The 20,643-nt window shown below is 45.7% G+C and overlaps 1 protein-coding gene across 3 annotated transcripts in view; it reads left to right on the top strand.

Moving 5' to 3' along the window:
- The window catches only part of LOC147458588 (uncharacterized), a 56,907-nt gene that overhangs the window by 18,290 nt on the left and 17,974 nt on the right, over positions 1-20,643 (top strand). The window contains exons 3-11 of one of the 3 annotated variants that reach the window (XM_086513246.1): positions 192-276; positions 1,221-1,280; positions 1,631-1,954; positions 2,092-2,450; positions 2,561-3,001; positions 3,251-3,321; positions 4,742-4,817; positions 4,904-4,961; positions 5,165-5,378. In XM_086513246.1, the coding sequence (XP_086369372.1) occupies positions 1,640-1,954; positions 2,092-2,450; positions 2,561-3,001; positions 3,251-3,321; positions 4,742-4,817; positions 4,904-4,961; positions 5,165-5,236 (1,392 nt within the window). In that variant the 5' untranslated portion in view covers positions 192-276; positions 1,221-1,280; positions 1,631-1,639 and the 3' untranslated portion in view covers positions 5,237-5,378. Of the gene's footprint in view, positions 1-191; positions 277-1,220; positions 1,281-1,630; positions 1,955-2,091; positions 2,451-2,560; positions 3,002-3,250; positions 3,322-4,737; positions 4,818-4,903; positions 4,962-5,164; positions 5,379-20,643 lie in introns of those variants that run through there. The other 2 variants (XM_086513244.1, XM_086513245.1) reach the window with 2 other exon arrangements.

Raw genomic sequence — 20,643 nt, 5'->3', positions numbered from 1 at the left:
CATGCTAACCGAGTATACAGGGGAAGGGCATGCTCCCTACGGTTTATGGAACCTGGGTGAGGATGGTGCCACCTCCCCGCCATACGCAAGCATGATTTTTTTCCCATGCACCCAATGCATCTCTATGCATCTACAAATACAATTTGTAATTACTTTTCATTAAAACAGAATCTAACTCCTACTTTTGATAGTGTGGCGAGGTCATCGAGGCTTTGAAGAAACTTCAAGGAAATATGTTACTCATACTCGAGCACTAGCCACAACATGATATTCAAGGTACACTAAGACTCCACTTTTTTGATTTGCTTCTTAGAACTTAAAACACTTTAGATCCGCTATGTGAATCTTTTGTTTTTGGTCAATGGCTGATGTTCTCGTTTGTGTGATGATGAAGTTGTGCAAGGCTTTCCTCTAGGTGTGGTTATTGTGGCCTTCTTATTATAGCATCAATGGAAGAGCTGATCAAGACACTACTATCAGGTGGCTTTAAGTAGAGCCAAGCACTGTGTCGGCATTGTTACTGAGTGGTAAAGTAAAAGTGGAAGCACGTCCAATATTGGATTCTGAAGCAGCTGTAGTAATTTGGCTACATGCATAGGACATGGTAGTGTTGGCAAAAAAATTCTCGTTGGTTTTTTGTGTTGCAAATCTTTGACTGCTTAAACTGAGGGACTGGGTGGGGTTAACAACTACCTATTGGAACAACACCAAATGGGTGTGTTTAGTAAAGCAATGGTTAGATTGCAAGCATAGAGTGGGTTGAGGAAAGTCTGGACTTGGGCAAAAGATTGTAAATGTTGGAGGAGTATCAAAGGTGGATGAGGAGGAGATGGAGGAGCACCATCTCTTCTCTTCCCACGTGATCAAGATAGATACCCATTCATGGCCGCCAACAAACTAGTCACACAATTTAAGCCTAATTATAACATTACATGCATCCGGACCCCTTTAAGAAGCCTCATGTTAGGGTTTCTTATTCCCGCTGCTTAATTTGAGTTTATGTTTTGTACTCCCAGCCTAGCATTGACTCATCCACGAGCCTCCGGTTAATCCACATGCGAATGCAATCACTATTTACAATCTAATAACTCTCGCATGCTCTACCACATCCATCAGCAAACAAAAACTTAAGTGATCTAATCAAGGCACATTAGTTGGTTCATCTCTATTGTCTTGATTCTGCGTAGCTTATATTTTAGATGTTTGGTTGTGAACTCCAGAGCTAAAGAGAGAAAGAGCGCTTGGTGCTCGCGAGTTGCCAATTCTCTCCTGCCAAACAGGTACTCTCTCTATCTCCCTCTACACAGTAAAGTATTCAAAACACAGATAATGGTTTTCTGTGCACTGTTTTCATTTCTCATGCTGTCATGCCATGGCATGCCTTAATGCACATTCAACAATATAATGGTTTTCTGTGCACTGTTTTCTGTTTTCTGTACACACACACACACACACACACACACACACACACACATAGAGCTAAAGATAGAAAGAGCATGTGGTGCTCGCGAGTCGCCAATTCTTTCCTACAGATAGGCACTCCCTCTACAAATCAAAGTATTCAAAACACAGATAATGGTTTTATGTGCACTCTTTTCGTTTTTCATGCTCACGTTATTTTGTGTTACAGTCTTCTACAATGGCAGGAGCAGGAAGAGGCCATAGCCTAGGTGCTTCCCCTCTCGAAATGGTCGGGAGGGGCTCTATCCAAAGTGGTTCCCCACTTTCACTGGGAAGAGGAGGTTCAAGTGGTTTCCCGCTCTCTCCCAAGCGAGGGGCTTCTAGCCCTTCGTCGGGACAAGAATCCCCCCAGAAGAGGTGCAAGATTCCTCCTTCTACTGCGACGATGGAAGACTTTCAGCTGTGCAACCCATTCATAGAAATTGTTGTAAAGGACCCCAGGAAGGAGAATCCGATGGACAAGTTTTCCGGAGGCCACATGGATGTCAAGGCAGTGAAGGCTTTTTTTTAATGGGGCCCTGGAAGGGCCATCAAGTGAACCCTTGAGCTGTTTACAAACACTATGGGCCAAGAGCTTAGATACAGGGCTGCTTTGTGTCAGTTGTTCCAGGCCTTTTGGATGCTTTCTAGAAGGCTACTCAAGTTGTGGATGTGGGAGAAGAGTACGAGGAATCTGAAGGTTGTGATGAAGAAGCGGGCACAAGTGGAGGGAGAATTCAATCCCCATATCCTTACCGCACCATTCATGAGTACGGGGATGTGCTAGAGGGAAATCAAAGTATTGACTTTCTTGTGCAGCCGGTTCCATGCAAGAACATAATCAGGAGACGAGAAGAGATGGAAGCATGGGGCACAAAGGTGGACTTTGAGGATGATGTGGAGATAGCACAACATGATAGCCTCAACTGGAAAATTCTTTGTCTCATCGATGGAAAGGATGGCACATTGGCAAAGATGTGGCTGGAAAAATTTGCCGTCCAAATAGGGATGTATGTTGTACAAGTAATGAGAGACAATATTTACAAGGGCTTTGTGAGGCCCTTTTACGGCTCTGTGTCGCTGACAGGTAATGGAGAGGGGGGATGGTGGGTCCCTTTAGGGTCATCACCCTCAAAGACAACGCCATAACAGATGATAGCTTGAAGAGGTTCGAATCCCAACAAAAGAACATATTTGATTGGTTTAGGAAAAAGGGGGCGCCGGAAGCAGTCAACAAGAAGGCTCCGCTAACTCGACAAGGGTTGCAGAAACTACTAGCTAAAGCACATGAGATTTGTAAAAGGTATTACTTTAGCGGCATCCCAGATGGGGACTATGTAGTTGGTTTCTACTACATTGACCACGAGGAGCACACATGGCATGGCAGCATGTATAAGCTTTCTAGCAAGGATCCGCTCTCCAGTGGGACTATCAAGCTACTGGAGGGGTTGCGCCGCATATTCGTGGGGGACAAAGTCCTCAAGTGGAGCAAGGAGATAATCATAGAGATGCTGAGAGAGATGCAAGAGGCGGAGGAGGAGTGGTGTGCTAGAAAACAAAGGTAAATTCTCCACCTCTTCTTGTGAACTTAGCGATGATTACGGGTTGTAATTGCGGATCATAATTATTGCTTTGAAACTTTTTTGCGGAACTAGATGAATGTTAGTTATCTAATATGGCTGTGTGAGCTTTTATCCTATGTAGTAGTGCTCTAAAGAGCTTGTATTGAGATATTCATGGAGTATGAGAGGTTTTTCTTGCTTGAGAAATTTGAGCAATTTATTCTAAATTTGTGTGTCTGTTGTTACAGCCTTGGGTCATCTCTCGCATGCAGGAAGGAAAAGCACGAAAAGGTGAGCGACATTTTTATTCCCATTGATTGTTTGCCGCCTAGTCCTTTGTTATGCATGCAACATTAACACATCCACCCTTCTTCAAAAACAGTTGAGAAGAACAGTTTACAACTTGTTTCTATGTTTCTGGTTTAAAAAGTGAAGGGTTGTTTCTTTGTTGTCTCACAGTTGAGAAGAATAGTTTAGGATTTCGCACAACCCTTCACTTTTTTAACGACAACTTGTGTGATCACACACGTAGACTACGACTTCTTTGTAAGAAGTCAACTCGGAGCACTAACATTTATGCCAAAGCCACTTCTTGCCTGGTGTCATATGACTCACGACGTGCAAAAAGCCGCTAGAGCTCATGGGACTCGATCGGTCCGAATTCAACAAAGCTCCTAGTTGAGAACTTTTAGGACCAATTCCATCTCCATGGGGTGTTCTCATTCTCCTTGTTGCAAGGATCAAATTAAGATAACCGATGGAACAACAATAATGATAGACTTTCTCGTCATACTAATTCCTTTTCATACTCGTCATTTTTAATTGAAAAATGCGCTAATGAATTCTATTTTTGGGGACGGCGGGCATCCTTCACACTTTGGGCGAACCCGATGCACACATCAGGTTGATCTAGAGACTAGAGTCACGGTTGCGTATGTTTCAGACTTTGTAGAGTTAGTAGACTAAAGTCTGACTTCTCAGTCCTAACTCCTCGCAAGTTGTACCTACAGGCTACTACCTTGTGACTTTGCATAGTGACTTGTGAGTGACCAATGTCCAGTATGCAATGTTCAGTAGCTAGCCCATTTGCAGCACTTGCAACTCTGTGCAGTGTTTTATGCAATAATGAGTCATGACTCCGTATTACGTACAATCTACAGATTTTGCAGCACTGAATCTTGACTCCTGAGCACACTCTGGCCCTCAGGTGGCTCTAGACTGGTGCTGCCCAAGAAATTAGGCCTGGAAAACCTTTATTTCGTCTTCCACTCCATGATTCTTTTGAGTGGTTCCACCTATGTTCATGGGAATATTAGAGAGCTTCCTGAAAAAGGTGAAGATTTAAAAGGAGCATTGGATACTGACGTTCGGGCTGCTCCTAAGAACGATCCCCCTCAAAAGGTTTGATTACTTGTGTTTTCTCAGCTCGTATTCCTTACTGCAGTGTATAGTTTCATCTACTCTCTTTTAGCTGCATGGCTTTGATATCATGGCGATGTACTGCTTTCTTTGAAAGCAATGCAAAAGAGACAGACAAGCATGTATGGATGCATGCGTGTTTTATCTCTATAGGCATGCACGATGTGTGCATGCGTCTATGAATATCGTATGCATGTGCATTCATTTATCATCTTTGTACAAACATCATGTGTATGTGTGTCTGTGTGTGTGACACACACACACATACACTTGAGAGAGGGAGAGAGAGAGAGGAGGCTTTATTTCTTTTGGTTTCAAAGGTGGAATCAAAGCATATACAAAACGAGCAGGAGCTGCAAGAGGTAGCGAGCATCGAAGAAAAACAGCACCAGCAAGGTGCTTTTCTTTTGAGATGCAACTGAACTGTTTTGAGTTTTTGAAATCTGAATGTGGACGATTTTTGCTTCATTCGTGTGAGCCAGAAACTTGATGCTGCTGGAGAAATCACAGGTGGTAGCTATTCTGAGTTGCACTATTCAGGTAAATTGGTGGGGTTTGACTTGAAAGCATGGTGTTGTACCAACCCATGTGCCATAGGACACTATTCTCTCTCTCTCTCTCTCTCTCTCTCTCTCTCTCTCTCTCTCTCTCTCTCTCTCTCTCTCTCATATGGTTTCCATCATGTAGGAGCTCTCCCTATTGGGTTCCCATCTGCAAGATGTCTTGCTTCTCCTTGAAGGCAGTCGAAAGAGGCATGCTTTACTTTACCATATCCTCATGAGGCCTTGCTGGTGTCCTGGGTGATAGCTCCTTGACCAGGCTTCCACTTGTTGGCCTCTGGGGGACCTGTCGTGACTACATGCGTTGGGCCCTTGTGTACTGTTCATGTAGATGCCAATTTTTGCGGAGTCAACATATTGTCTACGTGTGAGCGTGCTCGCAACTCCTCCTTAAGTAGTTGGTGTTTCCTGCTATTATCAAAGAATGGCTGAAGCGCATAAGTGGGACAGTGCGCCATTCAAGTGCATTTTGGTTGCTCGTTTTTGTGAGGCTATGCTGTGGGTTGTAGTTCTTCTGGTTTGTACTCTGCTGTACATTCTCAGAAAGGTGATGGGTAGTATGGTTTGTCTTGTGGGTCGATGTATATGCGGTGCAATATGGGAAAGATTCTTTCCGTTGGGAGAAGTCCCCTCACGACATTAATCTTTTTTTAATTTTAGAAAAAGATCCTTCTATTAGTTAATGAAAACTGCCCATAGGGCTACATCCACCTCTGCAAGAGAGGGCTACAACAAGCATGGTGGGGAGACTCTCCCAATGAAAAAACAGCATATGTACAATGGGGCTAAATCAAGAGATGGGAGGAGGGAAAAGCCACACAGGTGGACAGTAGTGCCATCTGAGCACCCCCTGGACCATGGAGTAGAACGGCCCAGGGCGCCAGAGTCGAAGGAAAGCCTCGCGGCACTCCCGCATGCGGTCGGAGCTGCCCTGTAGTCCCTCAAGCTGTCCTCTGAGAGTATGGATCAGCTCTAGCCAAAAGTCACGAACAGTCTTTGCTGGTGGTACAAGGCGAGCCTCAAAGATGCGGAAACAACGGGCCCGCCAGATGAACCAGAGAGCTAGGCCGCTGATGAGCTCCCAACACTCCGCTCTCTCACTGCTCCACTCCTGTGGAGTAAGGTCTGTAGCAGGCTGGAGTGTAGGTCGACCCCCCTGTATCACTATCATCCTGCTGGTGGAAGATAGCTCAAACTGAAGTGCCGGGCCCGTGAGGGTGGACCAAGCCGCTGCCCCCCAAGTGTACTGTCGAGCCGTGGAGAGGGCAGGCATCAGCGGAAGAACTCGTAGCCACACCTGCTGGGCCGAGGGACAGTCCCAAAGACAGTGACGCTGACTCTCCACCAACTGGTCACAGGCTGTACATGCGGCCGAGAGACCACTATGTACAAGCCAGCTCCCTACTGCTGTGGCTCTGTGTGCAACCAACCACTGGAACAAGGTGACGTGCCTCGGCTGTCTGGAGTCCCACAGCCTCTGCCAAAAAGCTGCCAAGAACTCAACTGTGAGACCCTCCTCCTGCCAATGACGTGCTGCAGCGGGGCGGGCCTCACTCTGTGCTGCAAGTATATGACGTCCAAGCCGAACAGTGTACTGAAAGAAAGGGACTCCTGGGCGGTCTGCAGAAGAGAATGGGTCCCTCCAAAGCCACTCACCAGGATCCCACTGTACTCGTGCCAGTGGACAGCACTCCCAAGCCCATAGCCTCCAGTGTCCTGTCTCAAGAGCTGCTGGGTCAGGGTCTATGACGCATGTCCTCCCACAGATGCCCACAACTCGGATCCTCTGGAAACAACACTCTGCTACCTGCGGGGCCTCTACTGCAACTCTCTGTAGTCGTCCCCCACCCTGAAGCTCGAAGAACAGGGCTGGGACAGTCTCTGAGCAAGCCCTGACTGAAATGAGAATCTCCAGTCTCTGAGCAATCTCCAGTCGTGTGAAGGCTCCCATCCATCGGGGTGCCACTGGCTCGAGAGGCGTGAGCCAGTCAACTGGAACTGACTCTGAGATGTCCTGACACATGCTCTGAACCCCTCTCATGCCCTGTAGCTGGAAAACCTGCACCTCCTCTGACAAACCTGTGAACTCTAGCCAGTCACCTAGAGAGCGCGCTGGACCTGCTGCCATGGGACCCCAAGAAACATGAGGCCTACTTCCAACCAAGTGGCCTCGCTGAGTGCTAACCATGGGGTTCCAGACGAGGGGCTGCCGTAGGCGCTCCTCCGTGCACGTCGGCTGTCTCTGCTCTAGGCCACGCCGTAATAGCTCCCAAGAACGAAGCAGACTCACAGCGAATCGGTCCTCCAGTCTCCTGCTCAAACCAACTCGACGCAACTCTGTAAAGATCCATCTGGTCGAAGGTTGCCAAGGGCCTCCTGACTGAGGCACCCTGGCACGAAGCCTCTGGAAGAAGTCCTCTGACGACGAACTTCCCAAGAAGGGCTCTGCTCTGCTGTGCTGGATCAATGATCCCAAGCCCTCCCTGAGAACAAGGAAGTGTGATGACCGACCAAGCCACCTTGGCTCGGGCAATCTGAGTGTTGCGACCTGACCAAAGGAAGTTCCTGATCAGCCTCTGTACCTGGCTGATGCAAGAACTCGAGAAGATCTAGCAAGAAGTGATGTACCACATAGTCGCCAACAACACCTGGTTCGCAACTACTACTCTACCAGCCAGCGAAAGTCGGGCTGAGCTCCAATGTAACAGCTTTCTCCTGATGGACAGGAGAAGAGGAGCAATCTGCTGCTCGGGGGACAAATCCAAACCAACCTGACAACCCAAGTACCGAACTGCAGTCCCTGGAGGAATCCACCTGAAACCCTCTCCTGGCATCCAATCAGGCACAGGAGCACTACCAACCGAGAAAGCCACTGTCTTTCTCGAGTTGATCAGTGCGCCCGATGCACAGCAGAAGGTCTTCAAAGCCTGCCCACATCTGTGTAAATTGGCCTCCTGGACCTCTAAGTACAAGGCTGAGTCGTCGGCAAACTCAGCGTCCAGAAGCTCATCTCCCCGTAGAGGGAGTGCTAAGCCCCTCAAACCAACCTGCTGTGACACCAAAAATCTGCTCATCGCCTCCGCATAGAACAGAAAGAGAAAGGGGGCAAGAGGACAACCCTGTCTGACCGATCGTGTGAGCATGAAGCGCTCACCTCTACCTCCTGCCAAAAGCACCCGACTGTGAGCTTGTCTGTACAAAGCTGACACCCCTCTGATCCAAGCCTCTGAGAAGCCCATCCTGCGTAGCGTGCCCTCTAGAAAGTCCCAGTCGACTCTGTCGTATGCCTTCTCAAAATCGAGAAGAAGAATCACAAGGTCCTCCCCACGGAGCCGTGCAAGGGCAGAAGCCTCCCAAAAAGTGAAGATGTTGTCAAGGATACTGCGTTCCTTGACAAAACCTGTTTGAGTCCCATGTATAAGGCTCTCCAAAAGTGGCTGAATCCTCAAACTCAGAGCCTTGGCAAGAATTTTGTAGGCTGAGTTGAGAATGGTGATGGGGCGTCACTGTCGAATCTCATCCAAGGAGCCACCCTCCTTAGGAATGAGGTAAATCAGGCCCTCACTCATGCTATCTGGCATCACTCCTGTGTGCAGAATGTACTGAAAGGCACTACAAAGATCTGGGCCAAGCAGGTCCCAGTACTCCAAGAAGAAGCTGGGAGTCAGCCCATCCTCACCTGGACAGCTACCACGAGGGAGGGCCCTAAGAGCCGTGTGCAGCTCCTCAAGCTGAAGAGGTAACTCAAGCCTCTGCCGCATCTCCTGAGTCACAAGACAAGGCATCTGTGCCCAAACCTGCTCCCTGCATACATCCTGTCTCTCTGACTCGGGCTCAGCCGACAGTAGCTCACGGTAAAAGTCAGTAGCGACTGCACGCATATCCTCAGGCTCACAAACAACTGACCCATCGGGTCTCCTCAACTGATTGACCTTGGCATGCGAGTGCCGAGGTCCCACTGTCTCAAAAAAACCACCTGTCACCCTGTCACCCACCTGAGTCCATTGAGATGCCTGTCGATGAAAGGCAAACTCATGGCGCCTCTCCTCTGTGCAAGCAAGCTCCTGTCGAGCCTGCTGTAACTGCTCCTCCAACCATGGACTGTCTGGATGCTGCTCCTGCATCCTCTGTAGTGAAGCAATGCCTCGTCTGAGACGCTGCACCTCCTCTCTCGCTGCAGCCTGTCGAGCCAGAGACTCCTGGAGAAAGAAGTGGCTAAGCTGAGCTAGGCCTGAGGCCACTTTGTCTGCAGGTGGAGCCTGGCTGTCCATGCCCTCTGTCCATAGAGCCTCGACCCTCTCTCTGAGTGCTGAGTCCAACAAGACCCGCTCTGGGATGCGAAGCATCGTGCTCCCACTCCTCTGCCTATCTGCCACTGTGAGAATCACTGGTGCATGGTCCGAGAAGGATGTCCCTGCCAGGATGCCCACTGATCCCCCCAAGTCACTGAAGTGGTCACTAGTGTAGAAGCGATCTATGCGCGATAGATTCACTCCTCCCACTCTGCGGTCCGATCTAGAGAAGGCAAGACTCTCTGGAGGCCTCACAAAGCCAGAATGCTGCCATGTATCCGAGACCCTTAGCGTCATACAAAACCTCTCCCAAGCTGCTAACTCGACTCCATGCACAGTAGCATGGCTGCCTCCGATCCTGTCAGAAGGGTCCTCCAACATGTTGAAGTCCCCTCCTACACACCACTGGTCAACTTGTGGCAAAGACTCAACAATCTGTGACCAAAACTCTGCACGAGCACTCGCCACATTGGGCGCATAGATGTTCAGGAAACCCACAAGGCTACCCTGAACCTGCATAGTAATCCACTGAGCCCTGCCTGGTACAATAATCTCTCTGCCCACAATGGCCTGCTGAAGTGAGTCCGCAATAGTCATACATACCCCACCCTGGATGCCTCCAGGTCCAAAAGCAGCTGACCAAAAGGTATCATAGCGTCCACGCAAAATCTGACCACATCGCCGAATGCGGCTCTCAGACAAATGGTGCTCCTGAAGCATAAGGAGATCAATCTCTCCTCCCACAAGGCAACGCTGAAGCTCCTGACGCAATCGGCCCCGCTGTCGCTGAAACTGGGGCCCACCTAGTCCCTGCACGTTCCACGAGACGATCCTCATGGGGAGCGAGAGAGAACAGATGCTGCCGTAGCAGCAAGACGAGCTATCTTCGAAGCAGGCTTGGATGGGGAGTAATCCGCATCCGAGCGTCCTCTAGATAGGCGAGACTGCAGTGAGTGCCTGGTCCAAGCCCAAGCAGAGCGAGCCGTGCGTAAAGCAACCTCCTCTGTCCAGGAGTCCTCATGAATGAATACATAGCAAGGCAAACACTGCGTATCAGCAAAAAAGTACACCACAATGTGTCTACATCCTGCTGAGTCTGGGGGTGTCACCGCAAACTTGGCCAGTGGCCACAACGTCTGCAGCAAATCTGTAACGCCAAGTTCTCCCATGTGGTGAGAGAACTCGAGAACCTGTGTATGCAACCATCCCACCACTGAGTCGAGGGACCACTCTGTCTCAGTCGTGCCACAGAGGGGGAAGGAGAAACCAAGTGCTGAGTCCAAGGCCTCTGTCCCCCTAGCGGCGAGGAACAAAGCGTGGACTCTGAAGCAGGCTGCCTCGTGGACTGCTGCGGAGTCGCCAAGAAAACGAGTAAACCCGTAATCGAAGAAATCTCAGCGGCGTCGGAGGTCAATGCTCGTCAAACCACGCGGGATAGCTGCAAGAGAAGATGTCTGAATCTGCAGAGGGGGCCGCATGAAGGGTTGACCCTCTCTCGCTAGGCGACTTGTGGCAAAGGCGCTGCCAAGAGATCTCCTAGCCGCCGGCGAGGGTCCAGTCTCCTGAGCCGACTAAGGTACTGAAGCAGGAGGAGGGGGAGAAGGGGCTGGGGGGGGGGGCGGGGGAGAGGAGAAGCGGGGTGGGGCGGCAGAGACATGGGGGGGGGCGAGGTGGGGGGTGAGCGGTAGCAGAGGGTGGGGGAGGGCATGAGGAGGAGGAGGGGAGATCGGAAGGCGGAGCGGCTAGCGAGGGTGAAGCGGAGGTGGAGGCTGGCGAAGGAGGATCCTCCTGCTCAAGAGGCCCAAAGTAGGCACCTGGGGGCCACTCTGAGTGCCAGGCTGACGCTGTGGCCCCTGGCGTCGACGGCCACGGGCCTGTTGCCACCCCTCCTCCGCTGGAGCCCCAGGCTCGGAGGGTGGCGCTGAATCTGTGCTCTGTGTCGCTGGCTGTGGCTGCGGCCCAGCCTTGGCAGGTTGGGGCTGAGGCTGGGGTGCGGGTCGTGGTCTCCTCCGTGGACAGGCCTTCGCCAGGTGGCCCATCTGTCTGCAAATGAAGCACTGGTTCGGGAGACCCGAGTACCACACTCTGTCGAAACCAACCCCCACTCACCCGAGGCAAAAGGATGACCTTCGGGAGCGTGTGGGTATCTCTGACCAAAACTCGAACTGAAGGGATGCCAGCCGCCTTGGCAGCTACTGATGCTGCCGTACGAGGTGTCTCCAGGACTGTCCCGATGGCGGAGCCAATCCTGGAGAGAAGTGGAAGGTACTCCCTCCGTAAACCCGGAAAGCAGACTGAGATGGGGATGTCTGCCTCCTCTACTAGCACATCCGAAGTCGGGTCAAAACCATGTCGCCACTGTCGAAAGTGGGCGCGTGATGCTCGGATGGCCAGTGGACTCATAGCAATGACCTTGGAAGCCATCTCGGAAGTCTCGAACTCAATCTGGTAGTACCCCCGTCCGAGAATCTGGACATCCAAGATCTTGCCCACCTCTGAGAGAAGGCGGGCCTGGAGAAGGTCTCGCAGCCCTCCTCTGCTAGGTCGAGTGCCGAGAACCTTGCAGATGACCGAAGTCGCCTGCAATCTCTCTACCTCTGCGGCAAGGCTCGCTTGCTCTGTAGGTGAGAGAGCAAGTCGAATGGTGGGCTCAACGGGGTCGAGCGAGGGGGCTTCATCAGAGTCCCTCTGTGGCAAAGCTGGAGCCTCCATTTGTGTCTGCTGCTGTAGGGGAGGGGCGGAGAAACGTAGTCGAAAAACGAAGCTTTTGCAGGACCGAACCCGTCACTGGTACTGGCGAGGCCCGACGAGCAGGATGGCCGTCGTGAGGAAGGATTGGGAGGCGGGGCTGGGGGGCTGAGGCAGAAAACGGGGCGGCAGGTGGGAGTGGGGGAAAGCTGGCGAGCAGGTGGGCAGGGCGGGCATAGGACTGCGGGCAGGCTGGGTAGCGCGCTGGCATACGCGCAGCAGGTGCGGGCGGCGAGGGCAGGGGGGGAATGGCCAGCGGTGGCGCGCAAGGGCAGGGGGAGGTTGCAATGGCGAGTGGGTAGCGCAACAGCAGCAGCGAGCTCCTTCCCACGACATTAATCTTGCTTCTTGTAAAGCGTGGCTTTGACTCTAGTAAGGTCATAATAGCGACTTTTTACTGATAATGTTGCCTTCATAAGCCAACTTGCCGTTTTGCTAAAGGCCCCTAGTGACTAAGAAGTTGAGGTTTGGGCATATTTTATAGCCACTACATGTAGCAGCACAAAGATGTTGATCATCCTCATCTTGTAATTCTTATAACCGACAATAGGCCTTTGAGTAGGTCAACATCTTTTCACTGGACTTGTGCCTAAAAAATCATATTCTTCATAGAATTCTCTGTCAATGATGTCATCCTCTTTATCTATCCTAAAGTTGACGTTTGCTCAAGTCTCTAAATGGTGACTGAAGAGAAGTACTCTTTGTGTCCTTGATGTAGCTTGATACATGCAAGAGAAATCAATTGGCCTTGTGGGCTTGTTATACTCATTTAAAGTAATTATTGTGATTGAATTGTGGTGTACAATCCACCCAACTTGATGAAAAAATGCATTAGTATTGAAGTAGTAAAACGCCCCAAATTTATCGTGGTACTTGTGAAAACTTAAAAAGACTACAATCTTGCAAAAGCCATAGAACATTGGTTGATTTTAGCTTAAGAACTTTCTTTGATAGAGCCAAGAATTGTCTCCGTGGATGGGTTGGTTCCTTAGTAGAGTGGTTGTGTACACAAAGTGGATGTGCATTCTCTTCTTTTATCTAATTCTGTATGCGGTTAGCCTCGTCATCTAAGCCATACCTCCTCTTGATTTTTGGTTGTCAATGCAAAATCTTACCAAGGTTTGTACAATTTTGGAGCAACATAATATATCATAGTGCAATTGGGGAGAGCGGATTTGCATTAGGCAAAATTTGGACTCACAAAGGGGCCTTATAAGGAGTTTGACTTCCTCTCTCATGTCCAAAACGGGCGTGCAGTAAAATTTTTGCAAATCAACTCTAAAATTGGCAGAGATTTGGCAGTTAGAATCTACCCTTCAAGCTCTTTTTATTGATATATAGCACGCCACGAGATTGCTCATATTGAAAGATTCTATTTTTTATTCTCTAGATTCTAAACGGAGTTGTCACATCACAAGAGAATAAAAAATAGAATCTTTCAAAATATGAGGAATCTCGTGGTGTGCTATATATCAATAGAAAGAGCTTGAAGAGTACATTCTAACTGTAAAATCTCCGTCAAGTTTAGAGTTGATTTGCAAAAAATTTACTGCACGCTCGTTTTGGACATGAGAGAGGAAGTCAAACTCCTTATAAGGCCCCTTTGTGAGTCCAAATTTTCCCTAATGCATCACAACAACTTCACATATGGAGAGATGTTACAACTTTACATAAGGAGGAGAGATGGACATATTGTTGAAAGTTCAATTCTACATTTCCTAATGTATAAAACCCAAAAAGTTTGTGTCAAGTTTATTCTACCTACTCTTCTAGTTTGAGTTGGGTGTACTTATGAAAAATTCCCTATTTGGAACTAAAATGTTTGCTAGATGTTTTTGGTACTCCTTGCATCCCTTGATCGGCTTCCCCCCTTTGAGGCATGCAATATCAAGAGGACAGAAGCACAAGAACCTCTTTGTCATATGATGTCCCATGAGGCATCAAGATTCATGTAATTGTAGGTATCTTAGTATTGGTACCTCATGACTTCTTGCTCCTTGTATATGGAGATGCTTCGGTATGCAGCAATCTAGGACTCCATAGTGTTTGCACACTATCTTGGTTTTTGAAAAGCGTCGTAGGTAACCTCATTACCTGGAACATTGTGTTTTGCGATATAACCAAATGTCTTAAGAATTGTTTTTGTTCTATGCTAATAAAGTCATCTAGACTCTAGTCTTTGTCTATCTTTGACTAATGGGCAAAATCCAAACTGCTGATTTAGCATGAGAGCTTTTGTTTGTCTCACATTTTCAACTCAAGGGGTTTTAAAATAAACTTGTAGAGTTGATGTAGACCATGTATCACCTTGTAGCTATCATCTCTTGTGGCCACTTCAAGGATCTTTGTTATAATTCTAATACTCACTCCCTTCAAAAACTTTGGTTGCTTCAACCAAAGTTTCATGTTAGGCACGTTTCTGCCCTGATAGTTTCATGTTTGGAGAGTAACCTTAAAAGTTGTATGAACCAGTCGATAAGCTCAAGGACACTTTGAGGTTAAATTTTCAAGAGTTGGCCAAAAGTCATATTACTTACTTTTCCTTGATAAGAGCACTGCTAGCATAGTATGTGCGGAGGAGTCAGACACCTGAAGAGAACCGTAAGAGAAGCTAGCTCTATGGAGCCGATTGTCTACGCCCATGGATTAACCTTGGAGGTCTCACTAAAGGGTTTTTTAATAAAAAGACAATATAAAGAGAAATAACGGGAGGCGTCTCTACTCCCATCTAGGGATAGAAAGAGGAGATTTGAGAAGCAAAAAAGCATGACAAGGCTGAGTGCTTGAAAAAGGTATGCCTATGTTCTATGAATGGGGGCACAACAAAATTTAGACATAAACATCAGTGAAAATTACAAGTTAGGGTGAGCACAACCTCAAAAAAAAAAGAAATACATAAACCATTGTAACTTGAAATCAATCCATAAAAATGCAAATATATAAAATAATCTATTTACAACTTCACTACTTTTAGATAGGACGTCTTATAACATCAAGCTCCCATATTCCCCATCATAATTCTAGGTTTTTTATTCTCTTATTGTACTCCCATTGCCTCCATTTGGCTGGTTATAATACCCAAGAGTAAGGCTCTTCTCTTAAGAAAACCTCTCATTGTTTTAGGCCTCCTACGAGTGGATAAGCCAAATAATTTAATTGGTCCTTTCTTATTATGGTTATTATAGATTGAAGCTTAGCACAACTTCATAAGTGGTAGTTTTTAAGACCAACTTGCTTGACTATTTTGATGTGAATGTCACGTTTGATAAGTGCCTTCCTTCTTCAATGTGAAGGCTCCTTTCACTATTCAACGTTGAGATTGCAAGTCATCAAGAAAGACCGTTTCACATATCTTCTCATAAAAGTCTTCGCATTTGTGGTGTGAACCACATCTAGTGCTTCATGTCTAAGGTTAAAATCTATTGTTAAAAACCATAGACGCTACTCTAAGGGCCTAAAACTACATGCATTCTTTCAATCTTGGGGGGGGGGGGGGGGTTTGTAAAACTACTATATCGGGTCTATTTGTGACATTTTTAAAAAACCCTTATCTATGAATTTTTGAATATGAACCCTTTGTGATCAAATTTATATTTTTATTAAGATTTGGAAAAAAGAAATCTTCTATAAATCTTTTCTATATATTTTAGGGAATTTTAAAGTCCTTCAGTTGAACTCGTGTGATTGGCACAATCTCTATAGGTGACCACCCCAAGCTTTCAGATAAGGCTTGCAATACAAGTTCTCATATGAGGACAATTCTCCTCTTTTAACTCTCTTAATCAAACAAAAATACGTTCTTTCAAAACTAGCATGCGTTGATGCATGCAATAATGCATTTCTAAGCATAAGGTCTTCCATGGAATCTCACTCTCCTACTAGCTAAGAGATCCCTCTCCCTGGGTTCTATTTTATAAATACAACATTTGACAATAATAACGTTTGATGAACAAACAAGAGTGCACACAACTAAAGGGAGGTGATCCTTGCGCCCCCAACATAGCATGGCTAGTGTTGAGGCCATGATCCGGCTGCCTTCAAGAATGCCTAGTGTAAATTGTTACTCCCAAATGGTTGTGATAAATTGATATAGAACATCAATAAGCGCACACTCACACCCCTTGACTCCTCTTTTATATCATATAAGAAATGAGGATTTTCTATCTATGAAAAGTTCTTTCAATGACAAATAAAGCTAACATCTCTAACACAACTTAATATCACTGCAAAATAAAACTAGATTCTACTTATGTAAATTGTGCATGCGAGATTGACTGGTCCACCCAACCGCTAACTCACACTATGGAAAAACAAAATCCAACTTCTAAGGAAGTGAGCTAGACATCCTTGGTCTGTGGAATGCTCAACCAATTGCTTTGCCTTCATCCATGCTCCCAAGCTATCTACCAATGATATAAATCACTCTCAACCAACAAATTTGGGTGCAATGCTTCCTTTGATGTGCAACACTTGTGGGTATGAATGATTGCGACAACTTCTTGTACTAGACCTTGCCATACCAAGTGAGTAAATTTGGGATCGGTCTAGCTCAAACTTGTTCAATGGTCCATCCCCTATGTACAATCGGCAACATTGGCCCATGGCCCCAAACATCCATTAAGTATTGTAGGTTGATCATTCACCTCTAGCCAAATTGAAGCTGCAAGAAGACATAACATAAAAACTTTTCAGGGCATCTCAAGACAATGGTAAACATTCTTTTCCAGATAGAAAGCCTTGGTCATTTGGTCATGGTGACATCTCTATCCTCCCATCTTGAGTCTTCATAAGCCTTGACCTACAGTCATGTATAAAATCACTTACTTAATCTTAGTCAATCATCATGCATATGAATGAACACACATAAAACATCTATACTATCCCTCTTCAATGCATACTATTATCATCATAAGTGCGGTATGGCACACATACACATAACATTCTACAACAATTTGACTGCATAATGGCTTTACATATGAAATAAAAAACCATAGTTTCATTGGTCTAATCATGGCCCATATCATGGCAAAACGTTAGTAGTATAATGACCGTACCCAGGCGTAAAATGAACTGATCACACCCACCCACACTACAGACTAAGAGACCCACATTTAAGGAAGCGAGCTAGACACCCTTGGCTGACGCAATGCTCAACCAATCACTTTGATTACCTCCATGGTTCCAAGCCAAAAACGGATTCACCCTATTGCCAATGGTATGAATTACGCCTAACCAACGGATTGGTCATAACACGGGCATGTGGGTAAGGATTGTCACATTACCTTGCACTAGACCTCCCCATACTAAGTGAGTGAGGGCAAGATTAGTCTAGATAAACTTATGTCATAGTCCATCCCCTACATACACTTAGTGATGTAGGAGTGTCGTTGATCATTTACCAGGGAAACATAACACCTCAACTATTCAATGCATCTCAAGACAATGGTAAACATTCTTTTTCAAATAATAAGCATTGGTCATTAGTCATGGTGCAGTATCTATCTTCCCATCTTAGCCCTTTCTAAGCCTTCTCCCACAATAATCTATACAATCACTTACTTAATCCCCTTTAGTCATAATCACTTGAGCCATATCATGCCTATGAATGTACACACCTAGAGATGATACAAGATCCCTCTTTAATGCCTAATCTTCTCATCATAAGAGTGGTATGGCACACATAGACATAATATTCTATAGTACATTTGACTGCATAATGGCTTTATAGATGCAAATATAGAACCTAAAAACATTGGCAATATAAAGGTCGTACCTAAGCAGTAGATCAACCATAAAAACTGTATTTTCAATTTGGCTCATAGTGTTCTATGGTACTAGTCATTCACCTATCATGCATGATACACTAGAAATTGGCATAGACCCCCACATTTGAATAAACATCACATACAATTTACACTTGCTCCCATAAGTCATTCCTTATCTTCATGTCATCCTTCTTCATACACACACATACCATGGAAAATTCACTCACTTATACATGCTTTACCCTAGTCTATCATACTTACGTATGACACACACATGCATTGGATAAGCATGTATCATTCATACACTCCATTCATACACCTTATGTGCCATTCACGAATCTATTGTGAGCCTAAAGTGGCTTGTAAAGTGGTGGGAACTACATGTTCAACTAGGTTATTGAAGGATTATTTTCAAGATTTTCTCCGACATTTCAGTTTCAAGATTGTGAATGTCTCCCCTCTTAGGAGAGGCTTCTTCAAGGTGCAATTTGAGTCTACAGATTAAGCCATGGAGTCTTAGCACAAAGCCTTGTGGACTATTATTTTGCTATAGGTTTTCTCACCAGATGGACACAGGGAATGCATTTCAATGGACTTGAGGGTGGAACTACAATGACAACTAGATTCCCAGGACTTCTTCCAAAATATGCTCTACACGTTATTGAAAGTGGGAGATGTATGGCCTTTGTGGTTGGAGATGTTGTGATTCCCAAAGATGAGCATCACACAATCTCTATTAGGATGGTGCTCTACCCATCCTTGGTAAAGAACCCTCGCAATTCATTTCTCCCGACCATCCCCAGGGGAGAAATTTTGCAAAGAGTTTTCTTCATTGGTGTTCTTGGTCACTGCTTTGTTTGTGGCAAGAAAGGCCATGTTGTTGTATCTTGTACCCATCACAAGATATCTCCTAATCAGAGGCAACATGAATCAGAACAAGAGGCACTTCATGCAAATGGGAGATTGGAAGATGGTAGTGTTAAGGAAAAGACGCGACGTAGAGATAGCTAGGAGAAAGGAAGTGAAGAAAAGAAGATGACGAGCTCGAGGGACAGAGGCTCTAAAGCTTGTATATAGCCACAGAGTTCCTACTTCTCGTCCATCTTTGGATACTTCTTTGCCACCGCTTCATGATCGGCCACCTGATTCTTAGGGCACTGATTTGGGTATCAGCAACAGTTCCAAAGGCATAAATTCATCTTATGAGCGGCATTTTCTTTCTTTGGTAGAAATTGCTAAGAAGTCTGGTGAGGAGAAGTCTCTAAAGACTTCTAAGCCTAGGAGGTCTTCTAGACTTAATCTTCATTCTTAGCCTTGATTTGAGGGAATCTTGTATACTAGATTGCCCTAGGATTTTTTATCTTTGGTGGTACCATTTATGGTTTATTCTTTGTATTACTCTGATGTAGTTTAACCTTAGGGTCTGTGCCCTTGAAAAAAATTAGTTTTTGGAAAAAATAAATAATAAATAAATTAAATGGGCACATAAACCCAAAACCATAATTTGCAATCTAGAATAGATGGTTGAATGAGCATTGTGGGTAGTTTTCATAAGGTCCAATATCTATCAAGTGCGATCGGGAAGGTAGTATAGGATTTGTAATATTTAGATAACTCCTAAACGGTGCAGAATTAGCCTACACATGTGAGATGCAAAAGCTTAGACTCGAATGCTATTTTAGGTGTCCTTGTGACAAACTTGGGATATTAATTATTTATAGATTGGTTACAAATCTAAAATTGTGCCACACCTAGCCCAAAAGAGCCTTAAAAAATGACAAACCAGCTCACTCGTTTTAATCCTTTTTATTAGCTTACAAGAGAATTAAGTGATATTATTCACAAATTATAAAGTAACTCCATCCATGCATGTATCTATGTTTGTGCACATGCATTCTTTGTAGGCTACATGTGCATTGACTATGTAGACGTGTGTAGGGAAGGTGAGACAAAGAGGATTGTATGTGCATGTCAAGCAAGAATTTCGTTGGCTATCATAAATACAAATTTCAAGCAAGTAAATCACTGACCAAAGGCTTAACAAGAGAACAAAAGCTCTAGAAAAGGCGCTTGTGGTGGTGAAGCAGCCGAAGAAGAGAAGAAAGACGATGAAGAAGCTTCTTCAAAACACCCGCAATGGAGATTACAACTAGATAGAGCTTATGGCAAGGAACGCCACATGAGAGCCGCTTATGGATGCTTGGAGTTGTAGAGGGTGCACAATGAGGAGGAGACAACAAAAAATCTCTCTCTCTCTCTCTCTCTCTCTCTCTCTCTCTCTCATGAACCAAATTTAGGAGGAGGGCCAGAAGAAAATAAATGAAGAAATTAATTGCTTTCTTATAGTACCCTCCCAAATTTTGGCTAGTTACCTTATCTTATTGCAACAAATCATCTTAACATGTTAACACTGGGGAAGTGATATGGCTAATACATGGAAACTATCTGAGCTTGTAACGATCACAAATCCAAAAATGGATGACGTAAGAAGAACACTTAACAAAAGGTTGTGGTTATAGTTGGTTATATCACATGTGGGTTGCTTTCTATCTTTAACAAGGCCCTAGAGATACTCTTTGGAAAATTAGGAGGTTTCACAATCAAGCTAAAACCAAACCTTTTGGACCCAATTTTGGTAAGTTTAGGTACACAAACTTGACACTAAACTTATTTTACTTAAGAGAGCTAGAATTTGATCATGTTCATTAATATAAAATATTGTAAGGAAAACACTTAAATCCTCCCTCAAAAACCCCATGCAACACTCATAAGCATGAGGGAAAAATAGAAATTGGCATGCTGTCACAAGAGTAGAACCTGAAGAACCGAGAAACATAAACAAAAATCTTGGAGAGAA

The sequence above is a fragment of the Adiantum capillus-veneris genome, chromosome 5 (assembly GCF_014529385.1).
Source record: "Adiantum capillus-veneris isolate H3 chromosome 5, ASM1452938v2, whole genome shotgun sequence".
Lineage (NCBI taxonomy): Eukaryota > Viridiplantae > Streptophyta > Polypodiopsida > Polypodiales > Pteridaceae > Adiantum > Adiantum capillus-veneris.
Note: the sequence above shows the minus strand (reverse complement) of the source record. Positions and strands in the feature narration are given on the sequence as shown.